At 42.7% G+C, this 26,928-nt stretch overlaps 1 protein-coding gene across 1 annotated transcript in view; it reads right to left on the bottom strand.

The window, feature by feature from the left end:
• LOC126198809 (venom carboxylesterase-6-like) overlaps nucleotides 1-26,928 on the bottom strand; it is an 89,181-nt gene that overhangs the window by 948 nt on the left and 61,305 nt on the right. The window contains exons 7-9 of the mRNA XM_049935379.1: nucleotides 25,939-26,120; nucleotides 20,181-20,310; nucleotides 15,131-15,263 (exon numbers count right to left, since the gene is read on the bottom strand). Of these exons, the coding sequence (XP_049791336.1) occupies nucleotides 15,131-15,263; nucleotides 20,181-20,310; nucleotides 25,939-26,120 (445 nt within the window). The remainder of the gene's footprint in view (nucleotides 1-15,130; nucleotides 15,264-20,180; nucleotides 20,311-25,938; nucleotides 26,121-26,928) is intronic.

Raw genomic sequence — 26,928 nt, 5'->3', positions numbered from 1 at the left:
GAACGCTGCAGTTTGCCAGCCTCTCACAGGCGAGAACCAAACATACCAACAATGAAACTAGTACAGCGTGTTTATTATACACTCCTGGAAATGGAAAAAAGAACACATTGACACCGGTGTGTCAGACCCACCATACTTGCTCCGGACACTGCGAGAGGACTGTACAAGCAATGATCACACGCACGGCACAGCGGACGCACCAGGAACCGCGGTGTTGGCCGTCGAATGGCGCTAGCTGCGCAGCATTTGTGCACCGCCGCCGTCAGTGTCAGCCAGTTTGCCGTGGCATACGGAGCTCCATCGCAGTCTTTAACACTGGTAGCATGCCGCGACAGCGTGGACGTGAACCGTATGTGCAGTTGACGGACTTTGAGCGAGGGCGTATAGTGGGCATGCGGGAGGCCGGGTGGACGTACCGCCGAATTGCTCAACACGTGGGGCGTGAGGTCTCCACAGTACATCGATGTTGTCGCCAGTGGTCGGCGGAAGGTGCACGTCCCCGTCGACCTGGGACCGGACCGCAGCGACGCACGGATGCACGCCAAGACCGTAGGATCCTACGCAGTGCCGTAGGGGACCGCACCGCCACTTCCCAGCAAATTAGGGACACTGTTGCTCCTGGGGTATCGGCGAGGACCATTCGCAACCGTCTCCATGAAGCTGGGCTACGGTCCCGCACACCGTTAGGCCGTCTTCCGCTCACGCCCCAACATCGTGCAGCCCGCCTCCAGTGGTGTCGCGACAGGCGTGAATGGAGGGACGAATGGAGACGTGTCGTCTTCAGCGATGAGAGTCGCTTCTGCCTTGGTGCCAATGATGGTCGTATGCGTGTTTGGCGCCGTGCAGGTGAGCGCCACAATCAGGACTGCATGCGACCGAGGCACACAGGGCCAACACCCGGCATCATGGTGTGGGGAGCGATCTCCTACACTGGCCGTACACCACTGGTGATCGTCGAGGGGACACTGAATAGTGCACGGTACATCCAAACCGTCATCGAACCCATCGTTCTACCATTCGTAGACCGGCAAGGGAACTTGCTGTTCCAACAGGACAATGCACGTCCGCATGTATCCCGTGCCACCCAACGTGCTCTAGAAGGTGTAACTCAACTAGCCTGGCCAGCAAGATCTCCGGATCTGTCCCCCTTTGAGCATGTTTGGGACTGGATGAAGCGTCGTCTCACGCGGTCTGCACGTCCAGCACGAACGCTGGTCCAACTCAACTAGCCTGGCCAGCAAGATCTCCGGATCTGTCCCCCTTTGAGCATGTTTGGGACTGGATGAAGCGTCGTCTCACGCGGTCTTCACGTCCAGCACGAACGCTGGTCCAACTGAGGCGCCAGGTGGAAATGGCATGGCAAGCCGTTCCACAGGACTACATCCAGCATCTCTACGATCGTCTCCATGGGAGAATAGCAGCCTGCATTGCTGCGAAAGGTGGATATACACTGTACTAGTGCCGACATTGTGCATGCTCTGTTGCCTGTGTCTATGTGCCTGTGGTTCTGTCAGTGTGATCATGTGATGTATCTGACCTCAGGAATGTGTCAATAAAGTTTCCCCTTCCTGGGACAATGAATTCACGGTGTTCTTATTTCAATTTCCAGGAGTGTATATTAAGCTAACCGAATATCAGAAGATTAAATTCCTCCGCAGGAAATTATGACCACAAAAAATGATAATTTTATGTTGACGAGCCCTCACATATGCGACGTAGAGATGTGATGGCTCGTGATCGTATCAGCCAATTTTGTAACATGTGTGTCTATGAATGACCACCAGAATTTTTGTCTTAACATGCTCATCATTTGTAACGTTGTGGGGTTTGACAGACAGTGTGATCTGACTAATTAGTCGTGTCGCATACACCAAGAATAATATATTTTTGTGTAGGAGCCGAGACGCTGATTTAGCACCCTTTGTAATGTGTTAGGTAGTTCATATGGTACCATGCAGTTCCTTATTAGGTATAGCGATACGTAAAAATTCAGTGATTAATAACGAGATGTTTGTTATTTTAGATTTTGGGTACGAACGTATGCGCGAAATTATTGTTCTTGTTAAATCACTATGCTGTAGCTTTCTGAATGCATAACATCACCTAACGCAAATTAGTGGTGCAGGTGCTCAATAGTTTAGAGGTCACTTACTTTTGGCAGCTAAAGAAGCAGATTCAATAAGCCTGAAGTGTTCATCGAACACTCATTGTCTTACAGGATATCAGAGTCTGCAGCGGTAATCACAATGTTCGTCAGCAAATGCCCTATTTTCCACAAATAATTTCTCAGGTTTCCTTAATGTAAACGAGCCAAGTTGTGGTTCTTGAAATTTTCCAGGCACAAAGAGTATTGCATGAAGTTTCGGGACTGCTAACCGGATAACGTCGACTTCTGGTCACGATATTTCGGCTGACAAGCATTCACCCATCTTCGGGGGTGTTTACCACTGGAAATTGTTAGATCATGTCGCTAACTGACTGCCAAAAACTGGTGCAAAGGCAGACGCTACATGAGCGACATCTGTCGAGTTCCGCATCTTCTTCGAATATTGCTCCATCTATCGCGCGCAGGCACATACGTAATGTTGGAACTGCATGCGCGCTCTCTGTCGGAATGTGCTCTCGAGGAGATGAGATACGGACGTCAAAACTGATAAAATTAATGGTCGCTAAACTGTCTTTAGTAATAAAGTGTTCTCTTTCTGAAAAAATTAAAGAGATCAACGGCTCCCACGACTTATACAGCTGAAAACCGCCATCACGATGAACAAGATCTTGCGCGAAATGTACCTATTTCCACCGATCCCAGAAGAATCCCGTCGATGCCAAGATTTAAGCGGCAGAATAATCCATGGAATTCCCGTCTATGGCCGTCCCATCGCCCTCACCCCCACCCTTAAGTACCTTGGCGTCATCCTTTACCGTCGCCTCTCCTGGACCCCCCCATCTCTGGACGATCCAAGCCAAGGCACGCTGCTGACTCCGTCTCCTCAAGCTCCTTTCAGGCCGTACATGGGGTCTGGACCCCTCCACCATCTTCCACACCTATAAATCCCTCATCCACCCTAACATCTGCTACGCCCACCCTGCCTGCATCTCCGCTCCTCCTACCTTTTACAAATGCCTTCAAATCCTCGAACGCCATGCTCTTCGCTTCGCCTATCGTATCCGTCTCCCCTCCCCCATGCGGATCCTGTACGACCTTATCCCGTTCCCCCACCTCCTCCTTTTCCTCGAACCGATACAGATCATCTACACCTCCCGTAAACTAGATCCCCCTCACCCGCTTGTCTCTCACATCCACTCCCACCCCCGTCCACTGCTGCGCCTGTATTTCCACGTCCCACCTGCTCTCCATCTCTCCACTCTCCTTACCCTCTCCCTAGGTGGCTTCCGCCAGCTCCCCCTCCCTGATTATGCCCTCCTCCCCTCCATCTACACCTCCTATCAACTTTGTGCCTCCCCTCCCACCCCACTTCCTGTGTTTTTTCTCAGGGCACCCTCTCTCCCTTCTCTCTCCCTTCCCTCCCTCCCCTTCCTCCTCCCTCCTCCCCCGGGCTTCCCATACCCCCATACCTTCACTCCTCCCCCCATATCCTCTGCGACCTGCAACTGGCATCTCTGCTCTCCTCTCTCCCGCCCCGACCACCTTCTTCCCCTCTTGGCAGGTCCCCGGAATGGCACACATTAAGTGGACATTCATGCACCAGAGGTCATCGCCATCAGTTTTTCGTGTGTGTGCCGACGTGTTTGTGATTCTGTGTTTTTCGCCGCCCACGCTCCTTCGTTCACGTGTGTCGTCTAAATCATCAGTGTTTGTGCACAGTGCCGACAGTTTTCTTGTTTTTCGTCGAGCGTGAACGGCTTCATGGTTTTTTTTTTTAAATTATTGTATCTACTGTTTTTTAACCGCCATTGTGTTACTTTTCTGTCTTCATTGGTTTTCTCTTTTGTTGTACTGCTTGTGGCTGCCAGCCCACCTTGTCTGAGATGCAAAATAACAATGAAGAAAAAAAAACATAGAAATTGCCTGTGGAGATAGAACGCTCAGCTATGTCTGACTTAACTGGGCTGCGAAAGGAGTGTGTGGTGATCATGTCCAACGCATCTTTCACAATATATTGTGAGCATTGGCGGACCAATGCAGGCTTTGCCACACTGTCAAGGTATTGTGCAGATTCCAGCCCTCTGCAACCCCAGATCGTCCTTTGCCGAACGAAGAAGGGCACAATATTTGGTATGAAGTTAGGATGTGAACTAGCAGTCTCTGTTGATAAGCACTCACCTCGAGATGAATGAATGGTTGTCTGCCGAAATATCGTGGCAAGAAGTCCGCGTTATCCGGCTGCAACCCCAAAACTTCATGGAATACGAGATAAGTTTTGTCATGACATGTATATAGTATCTGTACACATTCCAACCCTCATACCGCATTTCAGTAGCATGAAACTAGAGGATCCGAAACAAAACGCCGCAAAATGAGTACCGTTCGGTAATTAAGTTTCATATCAGGCAGTGGTGAGGTCGTGCAGACACTTCCAGTGTGGTCAAATGCAACTTAGTGACGAAAAATTAAATGTCATATTATCTCTCTTGAAGGAGAACTATAAGAGAAGCAAAGGCTGTGATGGTTGAATACCGGTACATTACAATCGAGTCGACAATCTAAAATGGGTAATACAACCACGTATTGCTCTCTAAAGTACTGGAGGGAACTAGGATATGCCGTTAAGTTCCTAGACCCGATGAAGGGAAACTCCTGATCTAGACGTCCACGCGGTAGAAAGTGGGCAACGTCACTTCATGTGATGGATAACGTAGACAGGGGCCGAGGAATGATGGGATAAGTCATCATCCCAGCATTTGCTGGGCAGGGCACCCTCTTGCTCTGGAAATGAGAAATCATTTCCAAAGGCTGAAGAACCAGCTGGTGGTCAACGGCATAGGATGTGGAAGACAACGGGAAACCATCACATTAAAGAACTATGGTTATTCCAACATCAGCACTAAACCATGTCAGTATCTTCTGTAAAATTTTCCGGAGATAAAATAGTCCCCTAATCGGATCTCTGGGTGGGGTTTACAGAAGATACAGATAAGGTGAAGAAAAAGAATCTCGATTTTAACATAGCAACTTGGAATGTGAGAACACTGCTTCAGTGTAGCAAGCTAGAAAATGTAAAACTTGAAAAGGAACGACTGGAAATCGATATCCTAGGCATATCGGAGATGATATGGCCCCAACCAGGTGATTTCTGGTCTGGAGAATACAGAGTCATCAACACCGGAACTGACCAAGATAGACCAGGAATGGGGATGGAATAATTTTGAGGAAAATCTATGGCTCACGTGTCAAGGTATATGGGCAATAATACTAGTCAAACTTGAAACAAAACCAAAGGACACTGTGATAATACAAATATACATGCCAACATCCAAAGAATAAGATGCAGTCGTTGAAGAAATAAGTAATGCGATGAGAAATGTTAAGGGAGATTAAAACCTGAGTTTGTCACGGGGGACTGGAATGCGGTTGTGAGTGAAGAACTGGAGGAAGAAATTGTGGCAAATATGGACTTGGAAGAGGAAATGAAAGAGGAGATCGACTACTCGAGTTCTGGTCCAGGCAACAGTTAGTTGTTGCAAACACACTTTTCCAACATCACAGACGAAGAAGATACACATGAATGGCCCCTGGAGACCAGGGGGAACAACAGATTGATTACATTCTAGAGGAAGCACGTTTCAGGAACCAGGTAAAAGATTGCAGGAGCTATCCATCTGCAGACATAGGCAGTGATCATAACTTGGTTCTGATGACAAATTCACTCAGATTCAAATGTTTGATGAAGAAGCCATTAAAACTTAAATGGAAACTAGAAAAACTGAAAACTGATGGGCTGGCCAAGGTCTATGCTCACGAAACAGACAACCTAGCTAAAAATTTTCAACATGGTGGAGTAAATGAAGACTGGGATCAAATTAAATCTGATATATACAAAGCAGCAGAAAAGATGGCTGGAAAAACTAAAACCAAAACCAAGAGGAAATGGATTACAGCAGATATTATTGATCTTTTAGAGAGTAAGAGATTATACAAAAATGCAACTGCTGAACAAGGAAAAGCTGAATATAGAAGACTAAGGAATTTAGTCAATAGAGAAGATAAGAAAGCAAAAGAAAATTTTCTTGAGGAAATGTGCAGGGAAGTGTAAGAAAATATGTATACGGAAGAAATGATTTAGCCTACAGAACGGCAAATCAATTTTTTAACAAACGTAAAACAGCAGTCTCAGGCAAAATGGAAAATAAATAAGGGAAAATGCTGTTTGTTGAAGACATGGTGAAGAGATGAAAAGAAAACGTAGAGTAGTTGTATGCCGGAACACCTCTTTTGGAGGTAGTAAAAGAAAGAGAAGAACAAGTAGACGAAGATGACAAGGAAGACGACATTCTGTAAGGAAAAATTCCCAAAACTCTACAAGAACTACGGGAGAACAAAGCAACGGGTATTGATGACATCCCTGCAGAACTAATAAAGAATGCTGGTGACAGCTTGAAAACGATGCTGCTTAAGCTTATTAGGTCCATCTATAACACAGGAGAGACACCGACAGACTTCAAGAATTGTATCATTGTTCCTGTACCAAAGAAGGCAGCAGCTACAAAATGTGAATAGTACCGAACTTTAAGCCTAATATCACATGCATCAAAAATTCTCATAAAAATTGTTCTGAAGATAATTGAAGAGAAAGTGGAGGATATGCTGAGTGGAGATCAGTTTGGTTCCAGTAGGGGATTGGGAACAAAAGAAACGATTCTGACACTGAGACTCCTATTCGAAAAGCAATTACAGAAAAATAAACTCACTTATATTGCCTTTGTTGACCTGGAAAAGGCTTTTGATAACGTTATCTGGCAACAGATGTTCAGAATGCTGAGGAAAAGTGGAATGAAGTACAAAGACATCCGTGTCATACTCAGTTTCTATAAGAATGAGGTGGCAGTGATTAGGAACTGTCAGTAGGAACAAGAAGAAAATATTAGTAAAGAGGTAAGACAAGGATGTGCTCTCTCTCTCCTCTTATATTAAACGCTTATATCCAGGAAGCTACAGACCAAGTTCGAGAAACTACTGAGGTGGGGAAAAAAATTAATGTGCAGAAGACAGACATGCTACGTTATGCAGATGATATTGCTATAGTCACGGAAGAAGATCTACAGGAAGTCCTCAGATCAATGGAAAGGATTCTATGCAATCAGCATGGAATGAGAACGAACAGGAAAAAGACTAGAGGGATGGTATGCAGTACACGAGCAGAATATGAACCTCTGAGAATGAAAATTGGAAGAGAGGAGCTGGAAGTGATAGAGGAATTTAGTTACCTGGGAAGCAAAAACAATAGGGATTGTAGAATCTGGAAAGAAATTGCGAGCAGAATACAAAAGGCAAAACTGCATTTGATCGGAGGAGTATCTTACTCACCAGCAAGAACATCAGTCTGGTAATAAGGAAAGGTATCATGAAAGCTTTCGTTTGGAGTGTGGCCCTATACGGATGTGAAACTTGGACAATTGGAAGAGAAGAGAGAAGACGGCTAGAGGCCCTGGAGATGTGGTGCTATAGAAGGACGATGAAGATCACCTGGTGCGACAAAGTAACAAAAGAAGAGATGCTTTGAAGAGTACAGGTAACCATATCTCTATGGAGCCACATCCAAACAATAAGACAAACTTGTAGGGCACATCCTACTACACTACAACATCATTGGAACAATAGCAGAAGGAGCAATTGAAGAAAGGAATCGGCGGGGCGACCAAGGATACCATACATACAACGGATCATGAATGACGTTGGATGTAACACATACGTGGAAATGAAGAGGAAGGCAGACAGAAGAGGGGCATGGCGCTCTGCTGCAAACCAACCTCACGGCTAAACATTTGAAGAAGAAGAACCACGGATCTGTTTTTAGGAAATTGGTCGACCCGCTAGGTTTCGAGACTGCTCATTTCAATTCAGAATGCCAACCGAAACAATCCAGTGAATGTTGCAGTGTGTCAGGCGAGTCCGCATGTTCTCTTTACATGAGTGACTGCTTAGTATACACTCTGACACACAAACACACACAAAAAAAACACGATCCACCTCGGAGGAGTTTATGCAAATTGGTCACAAACTGAAATCCATAGAGGTATCGGCGGAAAATGCAAAGTTATAAATTTTTGCGGCCGGCAAGCCATCCTGGATTTAGATTTCAGCAAGATAATGGCCACCCGCACATGCAGAGAGTTTCTACTGCTTGTCTTCGCGCTTTCCAATTCTTACCTTGGCCAGCAAAGTCTCTGGATAACCCCCAATTGAGAGTGTTTCGAGCAATAAGGCGAGGGCACTTCAACCATATCGGGATTTCGAAGATCTAACGCGCCACTTTGACAGAATTTGACTCGATATCCCTCATAAGGACATCCAACAATTTTATCAATCAATGCCAAGCCGAATAACCGCTTGCATACTGACTTTACTGACTTGCTTAATTTATGTATCTCTCTGTCTTGAATAAATCATCCAATTTTTCTGAAACTTTTATGATTTGTTTGTCTGTATTTGTATTTCATATTTACTGATTTTTTCGGGGTGGGTCGTTTTTCTAAAATGCACCTCACGTCTACTGATTAATTCTTTCGTGATACATCGTTTTCCGCTTAGAGTATATCACTATCACCCAGGACAAACGAGCAAAGCGAGCAATGGAAACATGTGTCTTCATCCTCGCCTAAAATGGTAGTGCTGAGAAGTTTTTTGTACTGGCGTAGTGGTAACAAATTATGGTCGTAAATGGCGAACTGTCACAGGAGCGTATTACCGAAATCTCCTGGTGAGGCTACGAGAGGCTATGAAGACGAAGCTTTGCAAGGATTTGTTGAAGGGGGTGTATTTGCTCCACGACAAAGTCCCAGATCATTCTACACTGCTTGGTTGGCCTCTAAAGTATTGCCGCACCGCCGTTACTGTCTTTCCTTGGAAGAAGAAACCATTGCTCGGAAAGAATTTCCAGAAAGACATCGAGGTTATTTTCGAGATGTAAAGTTTTTGAACAGAAAATGCAGACTTCTACAGCTAAGGTCTCGGCGATTAATTTGTCGTTCGGATTAATGTGTAGCGTTGAAGTGTGAATGTACAGGATGTTATTAGGCGTAAAGTTACAGACATTGTAATAATTAGTACCTTAAAAATGTTTGCCCTCTTCAGTATATCAGCTGTTTTTTCTCTGAGTTTAACGATCTTCCCGCAAACACAACACAAAATTTCCTACCTGATGTTTCCAGCACAGTCATAACTGCGCCGTGAAGTAGACTACGCTTGTTGGTATAGACTGCCCGTTTTGTGTCCAAGCGCTCACACTTCAGTACCCGACCTGATGCCCGGTGGAAGATAAACGTTAATGTCTTGTTTGTGCCATCCTGACTTGAGCCATTCGTACGTTCTGCGGTCTGTGGTCTGCTTATTGTTATGTGAAATTCATATTTCTGCTCCATTTAAAAGTGTGGAAATGTTAGTTTATTACACGTGCTTTCGTTCTGATGTTAGCTTTTGGAAATAGAGGATGTCATAGCAACATTTACGGTACTGAAACCTTAAAAGTGTAGTGGAGTTTCATCAGCAAATTTGAACGATACCCGCAATTGTTAACGGAAATGAAACGTAAACTAACAACTGAAGGCAAAATGGTGTCATTCAAAATGGTTCAAATGGCTCGGAGCACTATGGGACTTAACTTCTAAGGTCATCAGTCCCCTAGAACTTAGAACTACTTAAACCTAACTAATCTAAGGACATTACACACATCCATGCCCGAGGCAGGATTCGAGCCTGCGACCGTAGCGGCCACGCGGTTCCAGACTGTAGCGCCTTTAACCGCTTGGCCACACCGGCCGGCGGAGTCATTCAAAATATAACACTGAATTAGTGGAAATCGATGTGCTATTAGGGTTATTGCTTTCGTTTATTTCTGTACAATTTTTGATCAGTTTTCTTTAGGTGCCATAAAGATCCGTCTAGTCCCATCCCCATACGAAGTGTCTAATTTTTCTTGAACGCCCCAAATAACTTTTCGTCCAGAAGCAAAATAAAAAGGATACGAAACAAATGTTCTTCAGCTGTCAGGGGGACCTTAATCAAGAAGACTCTCTTCCTTGTAAATGTTCTTCAGCTGTCAGGGGGACCTTAATCAAGAAGACTCTCTTCCTTGTAAAGTTTCTAAGACTTGACCAGTAGTTCCTCTTTTCTCAGTATTTTTGTCTGGTGAGCCACTTCCTGTCAGCAACACCTGTTCAAAAACTTTTCGTAATATAGTATTCACGCCATGATGACGTTACTAAAAATGTAACACGAGATTGACTCTCACATATTAGCACATAGTGCAGCCATGCTGGGTGATGTAACTCGTCCTCTTACTAAAGTTGACAGAAAATAAATGGAAACACAATAAATCTGTGAAATACGTTTATTTTTGTCTCGACTCGTCTCAGTGATACATCAACATGACGCTGTCCTATCTTATTCAAGGAGGCATGCACATAAACAATCTGGTACCTATGGAGCACTATCTTGCTTAGCTCTTTGGCCTAGCAAGACACTCTCCATATCGCGGGGAGGCTCTTGGCTTGCGTCGACAATCGGATGCTTTCTGCCAGAGATGGAATTGAATTGCGATGTGGTGTTCCCAGTTACTCTGATGGCTTGCCCTGGTGACGCTCGGCTGTGAAGTCGTAGTTCGCTGTTTTAATACACGTCGCTGCAGATCTGACTGTGAGATCACTACATGCAGTTGGCTTGAGCAACATATTGCAAACATCACCCACCTGCATGTTTCCGATGTCGCGGTTACACACAGTAAATCTACTTTTAGGTGGCATTCTGATATAAACACTTAACATAGCTCTCCGAAGACGGGTTTCAGTCGTGTGCCCACGTGGACCATTATATCACTGTACAAGGTCCACTCAATAAATAAAGTTGTATAAAGTTATATAAAAAAACAAAACTTCGACCAAGTTTCCCTTCGTTTCTTTTGTGATATGCTAGAACAATTGTCAGATCTGGTTGGCACGCCTGTCTCGCGAACAGGATGCTGGGGATCAGTGAAAAAGTAACAGCACCCTTTCAGGTTTGCACCAGCATGTAGCAGCAGAGTGTCACTAGAATTATGTTAGCTAAAGGGGTGAAAGCCATCTAAATTCACCATTAGATAGCAGTGCAGTATGGTGAAAGCTGTTTGAGTCGAACACACGTGGTCGAGTGTGTAGGTTCTTTACAAACGGGTTGTAAAAATTGTTGGGGATTTGTCACGTTCATGACGCTCTGTCTATGCAGTTATGGAGAACAACAGTGCGAGAGTTAAATATTGCAGCGACGATGAACATTAGTGTCTGCTTAGCACCCCATAATGTTCGTGATGCACTGATGTTCAAGAAAGTGTATCCGAGGTGGGTTCTAAAACATTTGCCATCAGAAATGAAAGAAAGGTACATGAATGTATGGAGGGAGCTTTTCCGACAGTACGAGGCTGAAAAGGAGTTATTTTTTCACAGTATTGTAACGATAGATGAAATGTGGGTGCATTTTTACGCATCTAAACGAAAACAGGCATCAGTGGAGTGGCGACAATCTTCATCTTCAAAATCCCAGAAGAAACGAACTGATATAAGTGCTGTTAACGTCATGTTGACTTCGTTTTGTCTCAATAAGGGAGCAGTTCTTGGACATTACATGAAGCGAAGTCAAAATATGAACAGTGTGACTTACCCAAAGCTATGCTTGAAAATGTGAAACCAACAAATTTTGAAGAAGCGTCTAGGACTGGTTTCTAGTGGCGTCGTGTTACTGAGTGACAACACGAAGCCACCCAGCGCTAGATTCATATTAGTCACCATCAAATGCCTAAAGTCCATCTCCTTGTCCCTCCCCTCCCCACCACTCCCCCACCCCACCCACCCCCTCATATTTACCGAATTTGGTACCTTCAAAGAAATGGCTCTGAGCACTATGGGACTTAACATCTACGGTCATCAGTCCCCTAGAACTTAGAACTACTTAAACCTAACTAACCTAAGGACATCACACAACACCCAGTCATCACGAGGCAGAGAAGGTACCTTCAAATTATCACATTTCTAACCCAATGAATGACGCTCATAGTGGCTCAAGGTTCACTGATGATGAAGTCCGGGCAGTAGGGGATAACTAGTTACGCACACGCCCCCAAAAATTGTTTGCACGTGGAATTCAGAAGATAGTCCAGCATTGGGATAAGTATGGGGAATTATACTGAAAAATTCCTAAGTGTCGTATTCCATTCTCGTAATAGACTCTTAAAACATCCTGGTTTTTTACTTCTTGAATGACTCTTTTATCCTATTGCCACCCATGAATAATCTGTATAAAATACCCCCTCTCACTCAATAACAAGTCGACTCGATTATATTGTAGATCCTGTAATGTTATCTATTTCTTTTTCAATATGCTGAAACTCGATGTTAAATAATGAGTTTGAATGTACATCTTCCTATTCCATTAAAAAAGTGATTTTTCTAGTATAGCAAGTTATTAGCAAATATGGTATTAATGTGCCTGTCTTCCCGAAACTTTCGTCGTTTTTTTTCCGTGACAATGTTCTTATGTAAGCTCACTACCCAATGTTTAATTGCATCTCACACACACCAATATCTTGCATAGTTCCCAGCGCTATGTTATTATATATTATTGTGTTTTCTATGTTACGTGATTTTCAGCGTTTTTGGTTAAGTAATCATGCAGCAGACTGATGGTAAATACAGCAGTGCAGTCAGCGTACACTACAGATCAGATCTCACCCAACAATAATTCGTTTTTTGTTCATAGCTCTGGGCTTTTGTATTGAACCAATGTTCAGAGTTTTCACATTATGCAAATTGCACAACATGTGCATTGCACGGATGACCTCCTACGAGGCGATTTCTAACACACTGACAAAAAGTTCGTAAACATTGAATTCACTAAGTCGCCTACCTTTTTTATGGTATTTGGCAATCACTACTTTTCGTTATTCAAGAGTTTGTTTTGGACTGGCCTGTGAATGTTACATGTCGTTCCATAATGAATAGTGATGCGTGTTTAATAGGTTCCGTCGGAATAACGGCTATAAACAGTTACAAACTGCTTAAATTTTGGCTTGAGTGCTGAGGATACAGAAGATGACAGCTTTCAAATGCACACCAGTCATTCTCTCTACTGTCTCGAGTTAGTGTGTGTGAATACAACGTACACCAACGAACTGGAGGTAGAAATGCAACCTATCGTTTAAAAGTACTACACAACTGTACCACATGCACCCGTGTTGTAAATAAGAAATCATTATTGCAGCTACTCTGCTGTTAACGCACATTCTCCACAAATGAGTAGCATTTCTACCCTCATCTCTGTGCTGGTGTAAATTGTACTCGCATAAGTCTTCAACTGAAGACGGTTGACTGAATGATCGACGATCATTTTCCTTGCGTTATCCTATGTTGCTGCACTGTGAGCTAATAGTAGAGGAGGAAGCTGCTCTGAGACACGTTGTTAAACAGGCGTTGAGGAGAGTAACTGGATTACCGAATAAAAATATGGAGTGTTATTTAAAAAGATGAATTGTTGCTCACATCTTTGTTAGGTACGAGACCACGAGGAAGGCAGTGAAAGACTTTATGTCCAACTGGTAGTTCACCATTTGCTTTGATACCTATTTTATTTTGTTTCAGAACTAAAAGCTGACTGAGGTGGTCAGGACTGACGGAGCCCCCTGTATATAAACTGTTACGGAATTCCCCATAAATTGACATTTCGAGAAAAATTAAAAGGACTTTTTGTGTGCTAAAAAATAGTGAGGTGTGAACTATGAATTGCTGAAAGACTGTCCACGTGCGCGATGAATATCAAATACTAAAAAGTGTAGTTTATTATCTGTAAAGCTCGAAACCAGCGATGCGTTGAACAAATAGCCTTTTGTTTATAGTATATGTGTAATGTAGATGAAGAAGAACAGAGATTTTTTTTTTTGGGTTGTATTTTTTTTCCTAGCTTGCTTCGTCTAGCGGAAGGCCGCCATCATCTCACAGTCTGATATTTAATGTAAGTCGTCTGTAAGTTATCAGAATATATTCCAATTGTTATTAGAAAGTGTTGGTTATTGAAGAAGTGAGCACCTCCCATAATAGCAACAATTAATTGTAGTTAATAACTCTATTTCAGAACTTCGTGTTGTGGGGAGCTGTCTTTCCCTAGCAGCATTTGGTCGGCCATTACGCTGACGATATTTTTTTAGTTAGAAATTCAGTCTTTAATATTAAATGTAAATGCGGGGGACTTATGTATTTTGATCTTTTAATAGTTTCAAAGCTAGTAAAGTAAGGACAAATTCCATTCATTAATGTTTTCGTACTGAATGATTTCAGTATGTTTAAGATTGGCTGCTTAACGGCAGATGTGATTCTCCTCAGTTTTTGCCTTGCAGATAACGAATAGTAAATACAGAAAAATATTCCGTTTGATAAGCATAAAAAATGTATCAGTTTCTGTGTGAAACCTGGTACATAAATGACCAGTAGCCCCTGAGAACCAAATTAATCATTACAGTTTGGGTAAAAGCACGTATATTTTCTCTCCATAATAGCAGCGCCACGCGAACTATTTGTTAGAAGGCGGTGAGTCGCGCACTGTGTATAAAATATTATTTCGTGCGTACTTCGGAATAGTCAATGTCCGTACGTATGTTATCGTGGTACTGGGTTATTTCAGAGTCTCATGCTAGCCCACAATATTTAACAGAGTAAATAATCTTACAGTACAGAGTGAATAATATTGCAGTATTCAGTATTTATTTTTTTGATTAATCACTGCTCATAACCTATAGAATTTAACAAAACTCCCAATCCCTAGTACCGCGATAAACCTCAGCCAACAACCCGATCTGGTGATTCTGACCGGTGTATAACAATGTTTTCTTCGATGCAAGGCGACTATTTACATAAAGTTAGCGGAGAGAAGCAGGGAATAATGTAAATTTACCTGTCAAGCAGTTCTTGAAAATACCTTATTTTGCATACTCACCCAAACTTTATGAAGTTGCTCCATGTGTCAACCATCCTCTGTCTCAAAGCACCCTCCAGAGTGTTCGGGTCCCACTCCACAGTGCTAGCGGTGTTAAGGAACAGGAATTTCGTTTCCGCTGCGTGAGGGGTACCTATGAGAGATAATTCCTTTATAGTAACACCAGGTTGCCAACAAAGCAAATAGTGAGACATGTTAACTTCGTAGAGCATTTTGTAAATCCAAATGGTGACCTTCGTCCATTAGTAAAAACGTATTCATCACCATAAAAAATTACTTGCACATGAAGACATATGTCAATCACGTAAAGATGTCCGTACAGTATATCGATGATAGGCTTTAATTTCTGTAGAGATTATTCTAATTCGGTTATTTACGTGAGAGGCGTTTGTCCATCAGAGCGACTGAAAAAGAAAAACAATGAAAGAATTTCCGATCGCAAGAGAACTGAACACCATATCAGGGGTTTATTGTTTATATTATCATCCTCTCTCAGGGCTATGTTCTTTCGGAATTCTTGTACGTCTACCGTAATGTAAAATGATTTACTTAGTCACAAAGTTCACTCACTGACTTCAGGTTTCATAAACGTGGAACACTTTTCGAAACTACGTATGCCCAAGAGAGAACGTAACTTGCCTCCACCAGCTACAAGTTCTTCCATCCGACTTGTCTACTTATCCGTTTATTTCTATATACATACTGTTACCTTACCTTACGAGTATTGTGGAAGGTACCCTGTTCGTCCTACCCTTTTGTGTTCCACGTTCAAATAGGGCGAGGGAAAAGCGATTATATGCTTTTGTACGATCCACGAGCACTCTTGTCTTCGCAGTCCTTAGGCGTAATGTATGTTGGTGGCAGCAGTACCATTCTGCAGCCTGTCACGCCCTTCTATAACCTTTCTCAATACTTTCTAGCGATAAGAACGCCTTCATCACTCCATGGATTACTGTCGCAACTCACGTAGCATTTCCGTAACACTTATGTGTTGATCAAATCTACCGGTAATAAATATAGCCCTATACCTCTGAATTGCTACGATGTCTACCTTTAATCCGACCTCCGACCTGGTGGGGAGTCCAGAGACTTGAGCATTACCCAGAAGTGGTCACGAAAGTTTTTTCTACACAGTCTCCATCAAACATGAACTGAAATCAATCATTCCTCTTGCTTACAATTAACATTACGAGCTCGTTCGATAATACGTCGCTTTGCGACGTTACGCCTAAATATTTAATCGACGTGACTGTGGCAAGCAGCACAACAGTAACACTGTATTCGAAGATTATAGGTTTGTGTTTCACACACATCTGCATTGATTTACATTTTTCCAGACTCATAATAAGCTTCCATTCGTTTAACCAAATAGAAAATCTTGTACAGTCACCCTTTATGACACTTCCCGGGCACTGCAACGTTATCAGCAAACAGTCTTAAACCGATGCTCAGATCATCCGCCAGATCACATACCTCGGGCACTCCTGACGATGCTTTTCTCTCCGACGCACACTTACCGTCCAGTATTGCCTTCTATAACATAAGAAGTCTTCGAACGCTCATACATCTGTGAACATATTCCGTAAGACCGGGCCTTTTTTAATAGTGTAATGTGTCAGATTCTTTCCGTGAATATTTCTGTCACTGAAAGTGAATCATGTTTTACACAAAGCTATAGTTTATGTGATAGTACTATATTTTGGTTGAAGACAAATTCATTCTTTGTTTGAAAGATGACTAATTTATTGAAAATGGGTGTAAGGACGTTTCTTGCTCTAATTCTTGACATTCTTCCTCCGTGATTCAATTAAATCATATGATGTATTTTGATATTCATTACTTATGTGACCTATGGTGATGAAACAAACTTTCTTATATTTCTGAGACTGATGACCATAGATGTTAAGTCCCATAGTGCTCAGAGCCATTTTATATTTCTGAACCCTCTGATTAGGACTGGTCTTGTTACATCACATTTCGTCTTTGACGCCCCTTGAACAGAACACACTGTAAATGACTCATCGTTCTTTACGGTGTAAAATGCCTGTGCTGGTTTTATTACAGTGTGAAAGGATTATCAATTACATAGCCTAATGAAACAACGCACATACTCATCACTTAACGAACTAATTCACAACCAAAAAAACTCACTGGAAATACCAACGTAGATGGCCCAGCGACATTAATGTGATCATCTGCTATATTCGACTTCATCGTGCAATAACCAATCACAGACGGCAGGTGACAGCACTAGTAGTGGAGGGGATATGAAGCGTGTCGTGAGAACATGGAAAACAGTGCAGACGCTGTCGTAATGCAGAAACGAAGTGATTTGTCGGTCGTCCAAAATGGCATGGTCACTGGCATTTGGGCCAAGAGCTAAAACATTTCCCAAAAGGTTTGAGTTTATAAACTGTACGCTGTGGCTTAAGTATCCCATGCATAGTAAAATGGCGCCATCTGAAACCGTAGCCGAGATAACTGTTGTGCACCAAAGGCCCCAGGTGACAGGCGTGAACAAGGGCTGCGGAGATGTGTACGGGTGGATGGATGAGCAGCTGATTGCCCAGATCAACAAAGGGGCTAAAGGGAGTGCCTCCTCAACGACCGTTCGCCGATCATTGCTGACTACGGGCCTCCGCAGCAGGCGTCTGGTGAACACACCAATGATGACTGCCGTTCATGGGTGGCGAAGGATGTAATTTGCTCGCCAACACCGCAACTGGGACTGTGCCGCTGGTCGGGACGGAGGTTCGAGTCCTCCCTCGGGCAGGGGTGTCTGTGTTTGTCCTTAGGATAATTTAGGATAAGTAGTGTGTAAGCTTAGGGACTGATGATCTTAGCAGTTAAGTCCCATTAGATTTCACACACACACACACACACACACACACACACACACACACACCGTAACTGGACGTCCACTGAGTGGTGACACATCGCCTTTTCATGTGAATCACATTTAACGTTCCATCGGACAGATTCAGCTCGTGGTCTTGCGGTAGCGTTCTCGTTTTTCGCGCACAGGGTCGCGGGTTCGATTCCCGGCGGGATCAGGGATTTTTCCTACATTGAGATGACTGGGTGTTCTTGTGTCATCATTATCATTCATCCCCACTACGGTCGGAGGGAGGCAATGGCAAACCACCTCCACTAGGGCCTTGTTAGTACAGCTGTGCGGGTTGCCCGCATCGTCCCTTACACTCCTTGGAGTATGGAACCTCATCATCATCATAGGACAAATGACCGTTGGAGTGTACTGAGTGAAACATCTGGAAACAAGAGGAGGTGCAGGGAGCTTTATCATCCGGGGAATATTTTCGTGGTATTCCGTGAGCTCGTCATTCTGGAAGGCACAATGGTTTAACACAAGTATGCATTTATCCTTGGGGAAAGATGACCACCCCTACATACAGTTTGTTCTTCCTCCCTCGATGACATCTACCAGCACAACGTGTCAAACAACTCGCAGTGTACGTGCGTGGTTCGAAGGGCACTAGGATGAGTTTATCATGTTCCCCTAGCCACCGGTTCCCCGCATTTAAACCCAATCATGAGTTTGTGGGGGCACATCGATCGGGCTGTTCGCACCATGGGTCCTCCCTCAACCGAGTAAAATAGCACAGCTGGCCACGGCCCTGGAGTTGGCGTGACTCCACAGCTCCATGGCCCTGTCAGTAGCTTCCAGAATCTCACTGACTCTCTTTCTGCAGGTCCGGTAGCTGTACGTGCTGCAAAACGTTTCAGGTTTTTGACAGGTGGTCATATTTTTGTGAGTTGACAGTGTATATAGAAACCGCTTCTTGTAACTAATCTAAACTAAGACTAGCAACATGAAAAATGAGGTATACTACATAGCTAGATAGTAAACAAATTCTTAGTTCGCGCAAGGCATCTGTCTCATTCTCCAGACGAAGGTTTCTTCTGACTCCTAGGACACTTTTTGCGTCTCACTTAACAAGGAAATGCGGTGCTTGTTTTGGTAAGCCAAATATTACTTTCAAAACTAATCTTCTTATGCTGGTGAGAGCGAAATTTTGCAGTGTTTATGTAGTTTGTCTTATAACAGTGTGGTATGGTCTTTAAATGCAAGATGCCTGATGGGATTTACACGAAAAAATAGGAATAACAGTAAAATGTATCAGCGAACAGAGTAGAGTTGAAGATGTAATTACAGACGCAATCAAAAATTAAAAGTGTGAGGTGATTCACATGAGACCTGAAAGGAATCCGTCAAACTTCAACTATACGATAAATCAGTCAAATGTAAAGGCCTAAATTCAACTAAATGCCTAGGAACTACAATTGCAAACAACTTAAATTCGAAAGAACACATAGAAAAGAAACCAAAGACTGCGTCATATTGGCAGAACACATAGAAAATGTAACAGATTTACTAAAGAGACTGCCTACACTAAGCTTGTCCGTTCTGTTTTGGAGTACTGCCGCGCGGTGTGGGATCCTTACTAGATAGGATTTACTGAGTACACCGAGAAAGTTCACAGAAGAACAACATGTTTTGTATTCTCGCGAATTGGGGGAGAAAGTTTGACGGACATGATACAGGACATGGGATGAACATTATTAAAACAAAAGCGTTTTTCGTTGCAGCGAAATTTTATCACGAAATTTCGATCACAAAATTTCTCCTCTGAATGTGAAAATATTTTATTGAGGCCGACCTACATAATAAGAAACGATCATCATAATAAACCACAGACCGCACGGAAAGGTATAGGTGATCGTTTTTTCCGTCCTTTGTTCGAGATTGGAATAAAACAGAATTATTGGGAAGCTTGTTCGATGAACCCTCTGCCAGGCACTTCAGTGTGATTTGCCATTATCCTTGTACATGTAGATGAATGGAGACATGTACTGGGAGATCTTTGTGCAGCGGAGAGACTAAAGAAGGACTTTATCCAGAGGTGATCGTCAAACATCTAATGACGATTAATACGTTCCGTGAAAACACACTGCGAAAAGTTTAAATTTATTATAATCATCTCACTTCTAAAACAAAAGCGCTCTACAGCCGGTGTCGCAGCCTACGTACCATAGGTGGTGTTGCCGCCGCTGGCGCCGCGGTAGTCGAACAGGTAGTAGTACACGGGCTGGTCGGACAGCTGCGACACGTAGCGGACCAGCGAGTCCGTCGGCTCGGCAAAGTGCTGGTCCGTCCCCAGCTGCAGCAACACAAGAGGGCAGTCAGCCAGGAGTTGTTCTCATACGCGGTGTAGCAGCGCGAAAGATCAACCTAAACGCTACATCTAGACTATTCAGTACATCAGACAATTATTTATATATTCCAACAACAAGAAATTACACGTTTTATATATACACATATAATGTGTAATTTCTTGTTGTTGGAACACTGAGTGTGGTTCAAGTTTGCTGCAGAAATTTTATAGTGAAGCATATGGACTTGTCTGATAGTTGAAGTAAGAGTCAAAGAAGGCAGTTATACACAAGAAAGTTTTTAAGAAACATTTTGCTGATTTCTCTAGTTGTGAGAACTTCATTAAAGGGTGTATTGTTGTTATGACTTAATGAAGCATAGTTTATCTTGGAGGCTCTGTTCTCAGTTATCGGTTGTTAAGTTCAGCTTCCCATTTCTCATTCTTTACCTTTATGAATGTGTTTCTATATATTAAAAATTCTTCTGTAAATATTCCTGCATTCACATAATCTCATTTCCACAAAATTTGCTTCGGAACATACTATTACAATATCCGTTTGAAATAATGCAGCCTCCACCACACGGCAGACCAGCTTCTATCTTTCTCAAAGCAAGTACATAGCCAGACTGTCCAATACATACTGACTCACTGCTACTCTCTGCCGGCCAGAGTGGCCGAGCGGTTCTAGGCGCTACAGTCTGGAACCGCGCTACCGCTACGGTCGCAGGTTCGAATCCTGCCTCGGGCATGGATGTGTGTGATGTCCTTAGGTTAGTTAGGTTTAAGTAGTTCTAAGTTCTAGGGGACTGATGACCTCAGAAGTTAAGTCCCATAGTGCTCAGAGCCATTTAACTATTTGCTACTCTCTATAAAAGTAAAACTAACCTCTCTGCCCAGGATCTCTGGTCACTAGTGTTGTTCCAATGAGTATGATTATAAAGGGAATGTTAAAGCGATATTACAAGGCTTGACAACATTTACCAGATTTACAAATTAACTCTTCTTTGTGACCCACTACAAAACTCAGAAATCTTTTAGCAAATAGGACAGCCATCTTTCAAGCATACCTCACATCAGCATTTAAGCATATATATGTGTGGCGTTGCTATGCTTACGAGAGATCTTTAAGCGGAGTGTTTGACGGCCTGGTAGTACAGACAGGGATTCGAAGTTGAGCGTTTGAATTTAATGGATTTTTTGTGATATGAAGTAGGTGCAACTGATAAGGAAAGAAGATTGTGCTGATTCAGTGAAATTTAGCGTTCAGCGAACGTCATATTCATCTCTTGTGCAAAACAGTGTGTCCGGAACCATTATCACAGAAACGACAAGGCAGGGGAGGAGCTTAACCCTCTAAGGAATTAAAGGTCAAAAATAATAATTTCTGGTGGTGTAACGTTTTGAAATATTTATTTCTAGGTATTGATACCTCAGATGTTCATGGTACTCCATGTCACTGTGGTTTCGATCGTAATGATTTGGGACAAAATAGTTCTCATAAAAGATAGTGTTTGCGATTGCTGAATGCTAAATTTCATTGAGTAAATACATAAGGTCTTCCTGCCTTACCAGAATAACAGATCTCAGTCTGAAAGGAGCATACGTTGGTCGATTTCTTACACGTATTTTTCCATCCATGGAGTGTTCGTCATTTTAATTTTTGTTGGGTTGTATTAGAGATAAAATTGTAACTTGAAAAGAATCATTTTTGTTACAAAAGGTTTTAGTTACATCGTAAACGATTATATATATTAAACTGAAATAAGTACAAACTATACGCCTTAGCTCTAAGTTTCTACGTCCTCAGAAGGTTGACTCAAATAACCAGAAATTGATAATACAGTTATTAAGTTTGTTTTATACAGAATTTCGTTTCTACAGATTATGGCAAATCAAAATATTAGGTTAACTTTTAGTGAAACACTTCTCACACATATCATAAAGGCTGACGAGTGGCCAATTTTGAACAAATTTTAAGTGTACTTGAGCCATTTAATTCCAAACACTGAAATTTCTACATAAAGCTACCCCTGTCTTGCTAAAGCTATTACAATAATCAGGCAGCTAATTCTAACCGTATGCAATGGAAAGTGGGCTACCACGGCAGCGAAAGAGTTACAGCAGCATCTACACAACTCACTAATGGCTAGGCTCGTATTAAAAGAGACGAAGTATGTGCAGTTGCTACCATGCTGGAAGTTCGTAAATAAAACAGCAGTCTAAAAATCCAACTCGCTCTAATCGAAAATCGACGCTAGTGCTACAACTGGAAGTAAAATGCGTTATGGTGGCTAACACTACTTTTTGTCTATAATAAGTAAATCTATGTAAGAGTTTCTGGGCATTATAAGTTAGAGCATTTTCTGTTGTTTAAGTGTACGTACGTGAGGAAAGCGTAATGGTTTTTTTCTTTTAAAAAGAATAAAGTTTTTGTTTTATGTGAGTTCTGCGTTTTTCTTAAATAACAGTTATATGATAATTCTACGATTTTTGTCTTCTGAAAAATATACTATTGTTCAATAATAATTAGTGAAAGTTGTACACTTCACACCAACGTAGAAAGCGCAATTTGAAATTCTTCCTTGCACGTACGGAAAATAACGATTACGACTCGTGAAGCTCAGTGCTTCCTTGTTCAATAGTTCAATAGTTCCTTGCAGTCGCTCAGAGAGCGCAGCACCGCCGATAACTTCTCAAGAGGACCTGAAATGTTATCGAGATTTACCTTAGCTTTGCGAGTTTCTCGAGTGCGGTCAGAGACCATTCCTCGTTTTAGTGGATGAGTTTTCGAGTATCAAAATATGTGACATAAATAGACGTATCTATTGGCTGCATTGAGTTAGAGGTTTGTTTACATTTATTACACTGCCAAGAGACCTTGGATCTTAGCACCATCAATCAGGGTAACTTTATACCAGTGAGGGCATCATTGTACCAGTTACTACTCTTGTTTCAGATGACTGCTGCCCCACTTACTTGCATTAGATTGTACTAAAATAAACCGTTTTATTACCTCTGTGCCTTCTAATTAGTTTTTCAGTTGTCTTTCAACTTCCTACAAGCTCTTAAGCCTGTGATTATACTTTAATTGCGTTGTCAGTGAAGATGGTTCAAATGGTTCAAATGGCTCTGAGCACTATGGGACTCAACTTCTGAGGTCATTAGTCCCCTAGAACTTAGAACTAGTTAAACCTAACTAACCTAACGACATCACAAACATCCATGCCCGAGGCAGGATTCGAACCTGCGACCGTAGCGGTCTTGCGGTTCCAGACTGCAGCGCCTTTAACCGCACGGCCACTTCGGCCGGCTGGCAGTGAAGACAGCTTCTTGCAACAGTGATTAAAGTTGAACAATGCCAGAACAATACAAATATACTGAAGTTTCAAAGTAAATTTGCATACTGATTTACCGCTGTTTTTTCCTTCATATTAATACCTTATTTGCTTCTGGCACCATCCAAATTTACCCGTAACATTAGATATAGGGAAAAGTATTGGTTTCTTAAGACTTATCAAAAGCTATTCTGAATGAGAGAGTGACTTTGTACCAGGATTAAAATTGAAATTTTGTTCTAATAGGACATAGTTGAATAATCATCGGAAAGATAACGTTCTACGAGTCGAGGCGTGGAACGTCAAAAGCTTGAACGTGGTAGGGAAACTAGAAAATCTGAAAAGGGAAATGAAAAGGCTCAGTCTAGATATAGTAGGGATCAGTGAAGTGAAGTAGAAAGAAGACAAGGATTTCTCGTCATATAAGTATAGGGTAATATCAACACCAGCAGAAAATGGTGTAAAAGGTGTAGGATACGTTATGAATAGGAAGGCATTGCAGAGGGTGTGTTACTGTGAACAGTTCAGTGACAGGGTTTTTCTTATCAGAATCGACAGCAAACCTACACCGACAACGATAGTTCAGGTATACATGCCGATGTCACAAGCTGCAGATGAAGAGATAGTGTATGAGGATACTGAAAGGATAAAACAGTCTATAAAGGGGGATGAAAACCTAATGGTCGTGGGGAACTGGAATGCAGTAGTAGGCTAAGGAGTAGAAGAAAAGGTTTCAGTACAATATGGGCTTGGTACAAGGAATGAGAGAGGAGAAAGACTAATTGAGTTCTGTAACAAGTTTCAGCTAGTAATAGCGAATACCCTGTTCAAGAACGACAAGAGGAGCAGGTATTAGTGGCAAAGGCCGGTTGATACGTGAAGATTTCAATTATGTTACATTATCTTCTGACAGAGATTCCGAAATCAGATACGGATTGTAAGGCGTACCCAGGAGTAGATATAGGCTCAGATTACAATATAGTAGTGATGAAGAATATGCTTAAGCTTAAGACATTAGTCAGGAAGACTCAATACTCAAAGAAGTGGCATACGGAAGTACTGAGGAATGACGAGATACGCTTGAAGTTCTCTAAGGCTACAGGTACAGCAATAAGGAATAACTCAGTAGGCAGTACATTTGAAGAGGAATGGACATCTCTAAAGAGGGCCATCACAGAAGTTGGGAAGGAATACATAGGTACCAAGATGGTAACTGCGAAGAAAGCATTGGTAAAAGAAGAAATACTTCAGTTTATTGATGAAAGGAGGAAGTACAAAAATGTTCCGGGAAACTCAGGAATACAGAATTACAAGTCGCTGAGGAATGAAAGAAACAGGAAGTGCAGGGAACCTAAGACGAAATGGCTGGAGGAAAAATGTGAAGACATCGAAAAAGAAGTGATTGTCGGAAGGACAGACTCAGCATGTAGGTAAGTCAAAACAATCTTTGGTGACATTAAATGCAAGGGTGGTAACATTAAGATTGCAACGGGAATTCCACTACCAAATTCAGAGGAGAGAGCAGGTAGGTGTTGTAACGCCGGAAATGCATATCCTTCTATTTACATCTATACATCATATACTTCCTACTATTTCATTTAGATACATTGCTAATAGAAACGGTCCTACCACGCCTTCACCTGACACTAGAGGGACACTCGTTTTTTATAATGTATGCACCATCTGACGAAACAAATCAAATGGCTCTGAGCACTATGGGACTTAACTTCTGAGGTCATCAGTCCCCTAGAACTTAGAAGTACTTCAACATAACTAACCTAAGGACATCACACACATCCATGCCCGAGGCAGGATTCGAACCTGCGACCGTAGCGGTCGCACGGTTCCAGACTGTAGCGCCTAGAACCGCTCGGCCACTACGGCCGGCTCATCTGACGAAACGCTGAAGTTGTTTTCCAGTAAAGCAAATTCTGTCCGCCAATTCTGTGTAAACGCCCCATTATACCTTCCATAAAGGTAAGCTTGCGGGCCCGCGATTTACAGGGTTGGTGGCCAGCGTGTCTTCCGATAAGTTGCGTCGCCGACGACTGTGTCATTAGTGATGCAATCGTGTCGGTCTTATGATAGTGTGTGGTGAATATTCGTGATGATTTCAGTCAAATTACACGGTCTTTGTGGAGCCACATTGGTATCCGAAAAGGCGCTAAAGGACACGCTTAAGCCAATGGCCACATGTTTAATGTCACGGCAAGAGACACGACAAACAGCTAACGGCAATCAGCGTGCCAAACTACCGACGGCAGGAGAAACTTGTAACCGATAAAGTTTCAGTACTCACGTCGACAAGACCCTGAGCATCGTCCAGTGTGATGTCGCCGTCCCCGAAGTAGAAGTCGTGAATCTTCCTCGTGGCGTTGATGCGCTCCTCTTCGGTGGGTAAGTGCACGTGCGGGGCCGTGGCGACCTCAAACTTGTCGTTGAAGTTCTGCAGCTCCGCCGGGTCTGCCAGGAGGCCTTCATCTGCAAGAAACAAGACGCTTAGCAGATGTTTATTAATACAACTTTACACGCGTTAGGAGTCACTGCAGCATGTACATACAGCTTCGTTCAGCAACATCCTGTAATGGTTCTGTGGCTGTGGCAGTTGTTGTTGCTATTGTCCTAGTTTTTTTCACTTCTATAATGTATCTCTCAACACGTCATCATTCTTTCCTTATTACTGAAAGCTACAAAAATTTGAATGTGTTTACTTGGTCTGAATCGGCAGTGAATACACTGTCATGAAGAAGGAACAGGATGACAGGACATCTTTTAAGACAGTACAAAATATCTACCTCGGTATTAGAGGAAGCTGTAGAGGATAAAATATGCAGAGAAAGACTGAAATTGGACCACATCCAGCAAATAGCCTGGGATGTCTCTTGCAAGTGCTACTCTAAGATGAAAAGGTTTGCACAGGAGACGAATTCGTGGTGCACCGCATCAAACCAGTCAGATTGATAACGCAAAAAAAAAAAAAACCGTTGGTGGTACCAATCCTTCTGTCCGTTATCAAATCAACTACTTCTTGATGGATCATTATGCGTCCTGTGAACCTTCCCTTTATAGGAAGCGGATTGGAATAATCAACAACAACGAAATGGTACGGAAGGCAAATATAGTGTTTGTCAAAGACAGGAAAGCACCGTGATATGTATCACTGGTGACGTAGTACACTGCCCGATGAAAAAAGTGAAACGCACAGAACGGATGGTCGCATTTCAATGTAACTTCGTGTACGCACACACTGTCTGCCGATAATGATATGACTCGAGTTACAGTTCTCTGT

This window comes from Schistocerca nitens, chromosome 8, assembly GCF_023898315.1.
Source record: "Schistocerca nitens isolate TAMUIC-IGC-003100 chromosome 8, iqSchNite1.1, whole genome shotgun sequence".
Classification (NCBI taxonomy): domain Eukaryota; kingdom Metazoa; phylum Arthropoda; class Insecta; order Orthoptera; family Acrididae; genus Schistocerca; species Schistocerca nitens.
The sequence above is the reverse complement of the archived record's forward strand: the minus strand, read 5'-3'. Positions and strand labels throughout refer to the sequence as shown.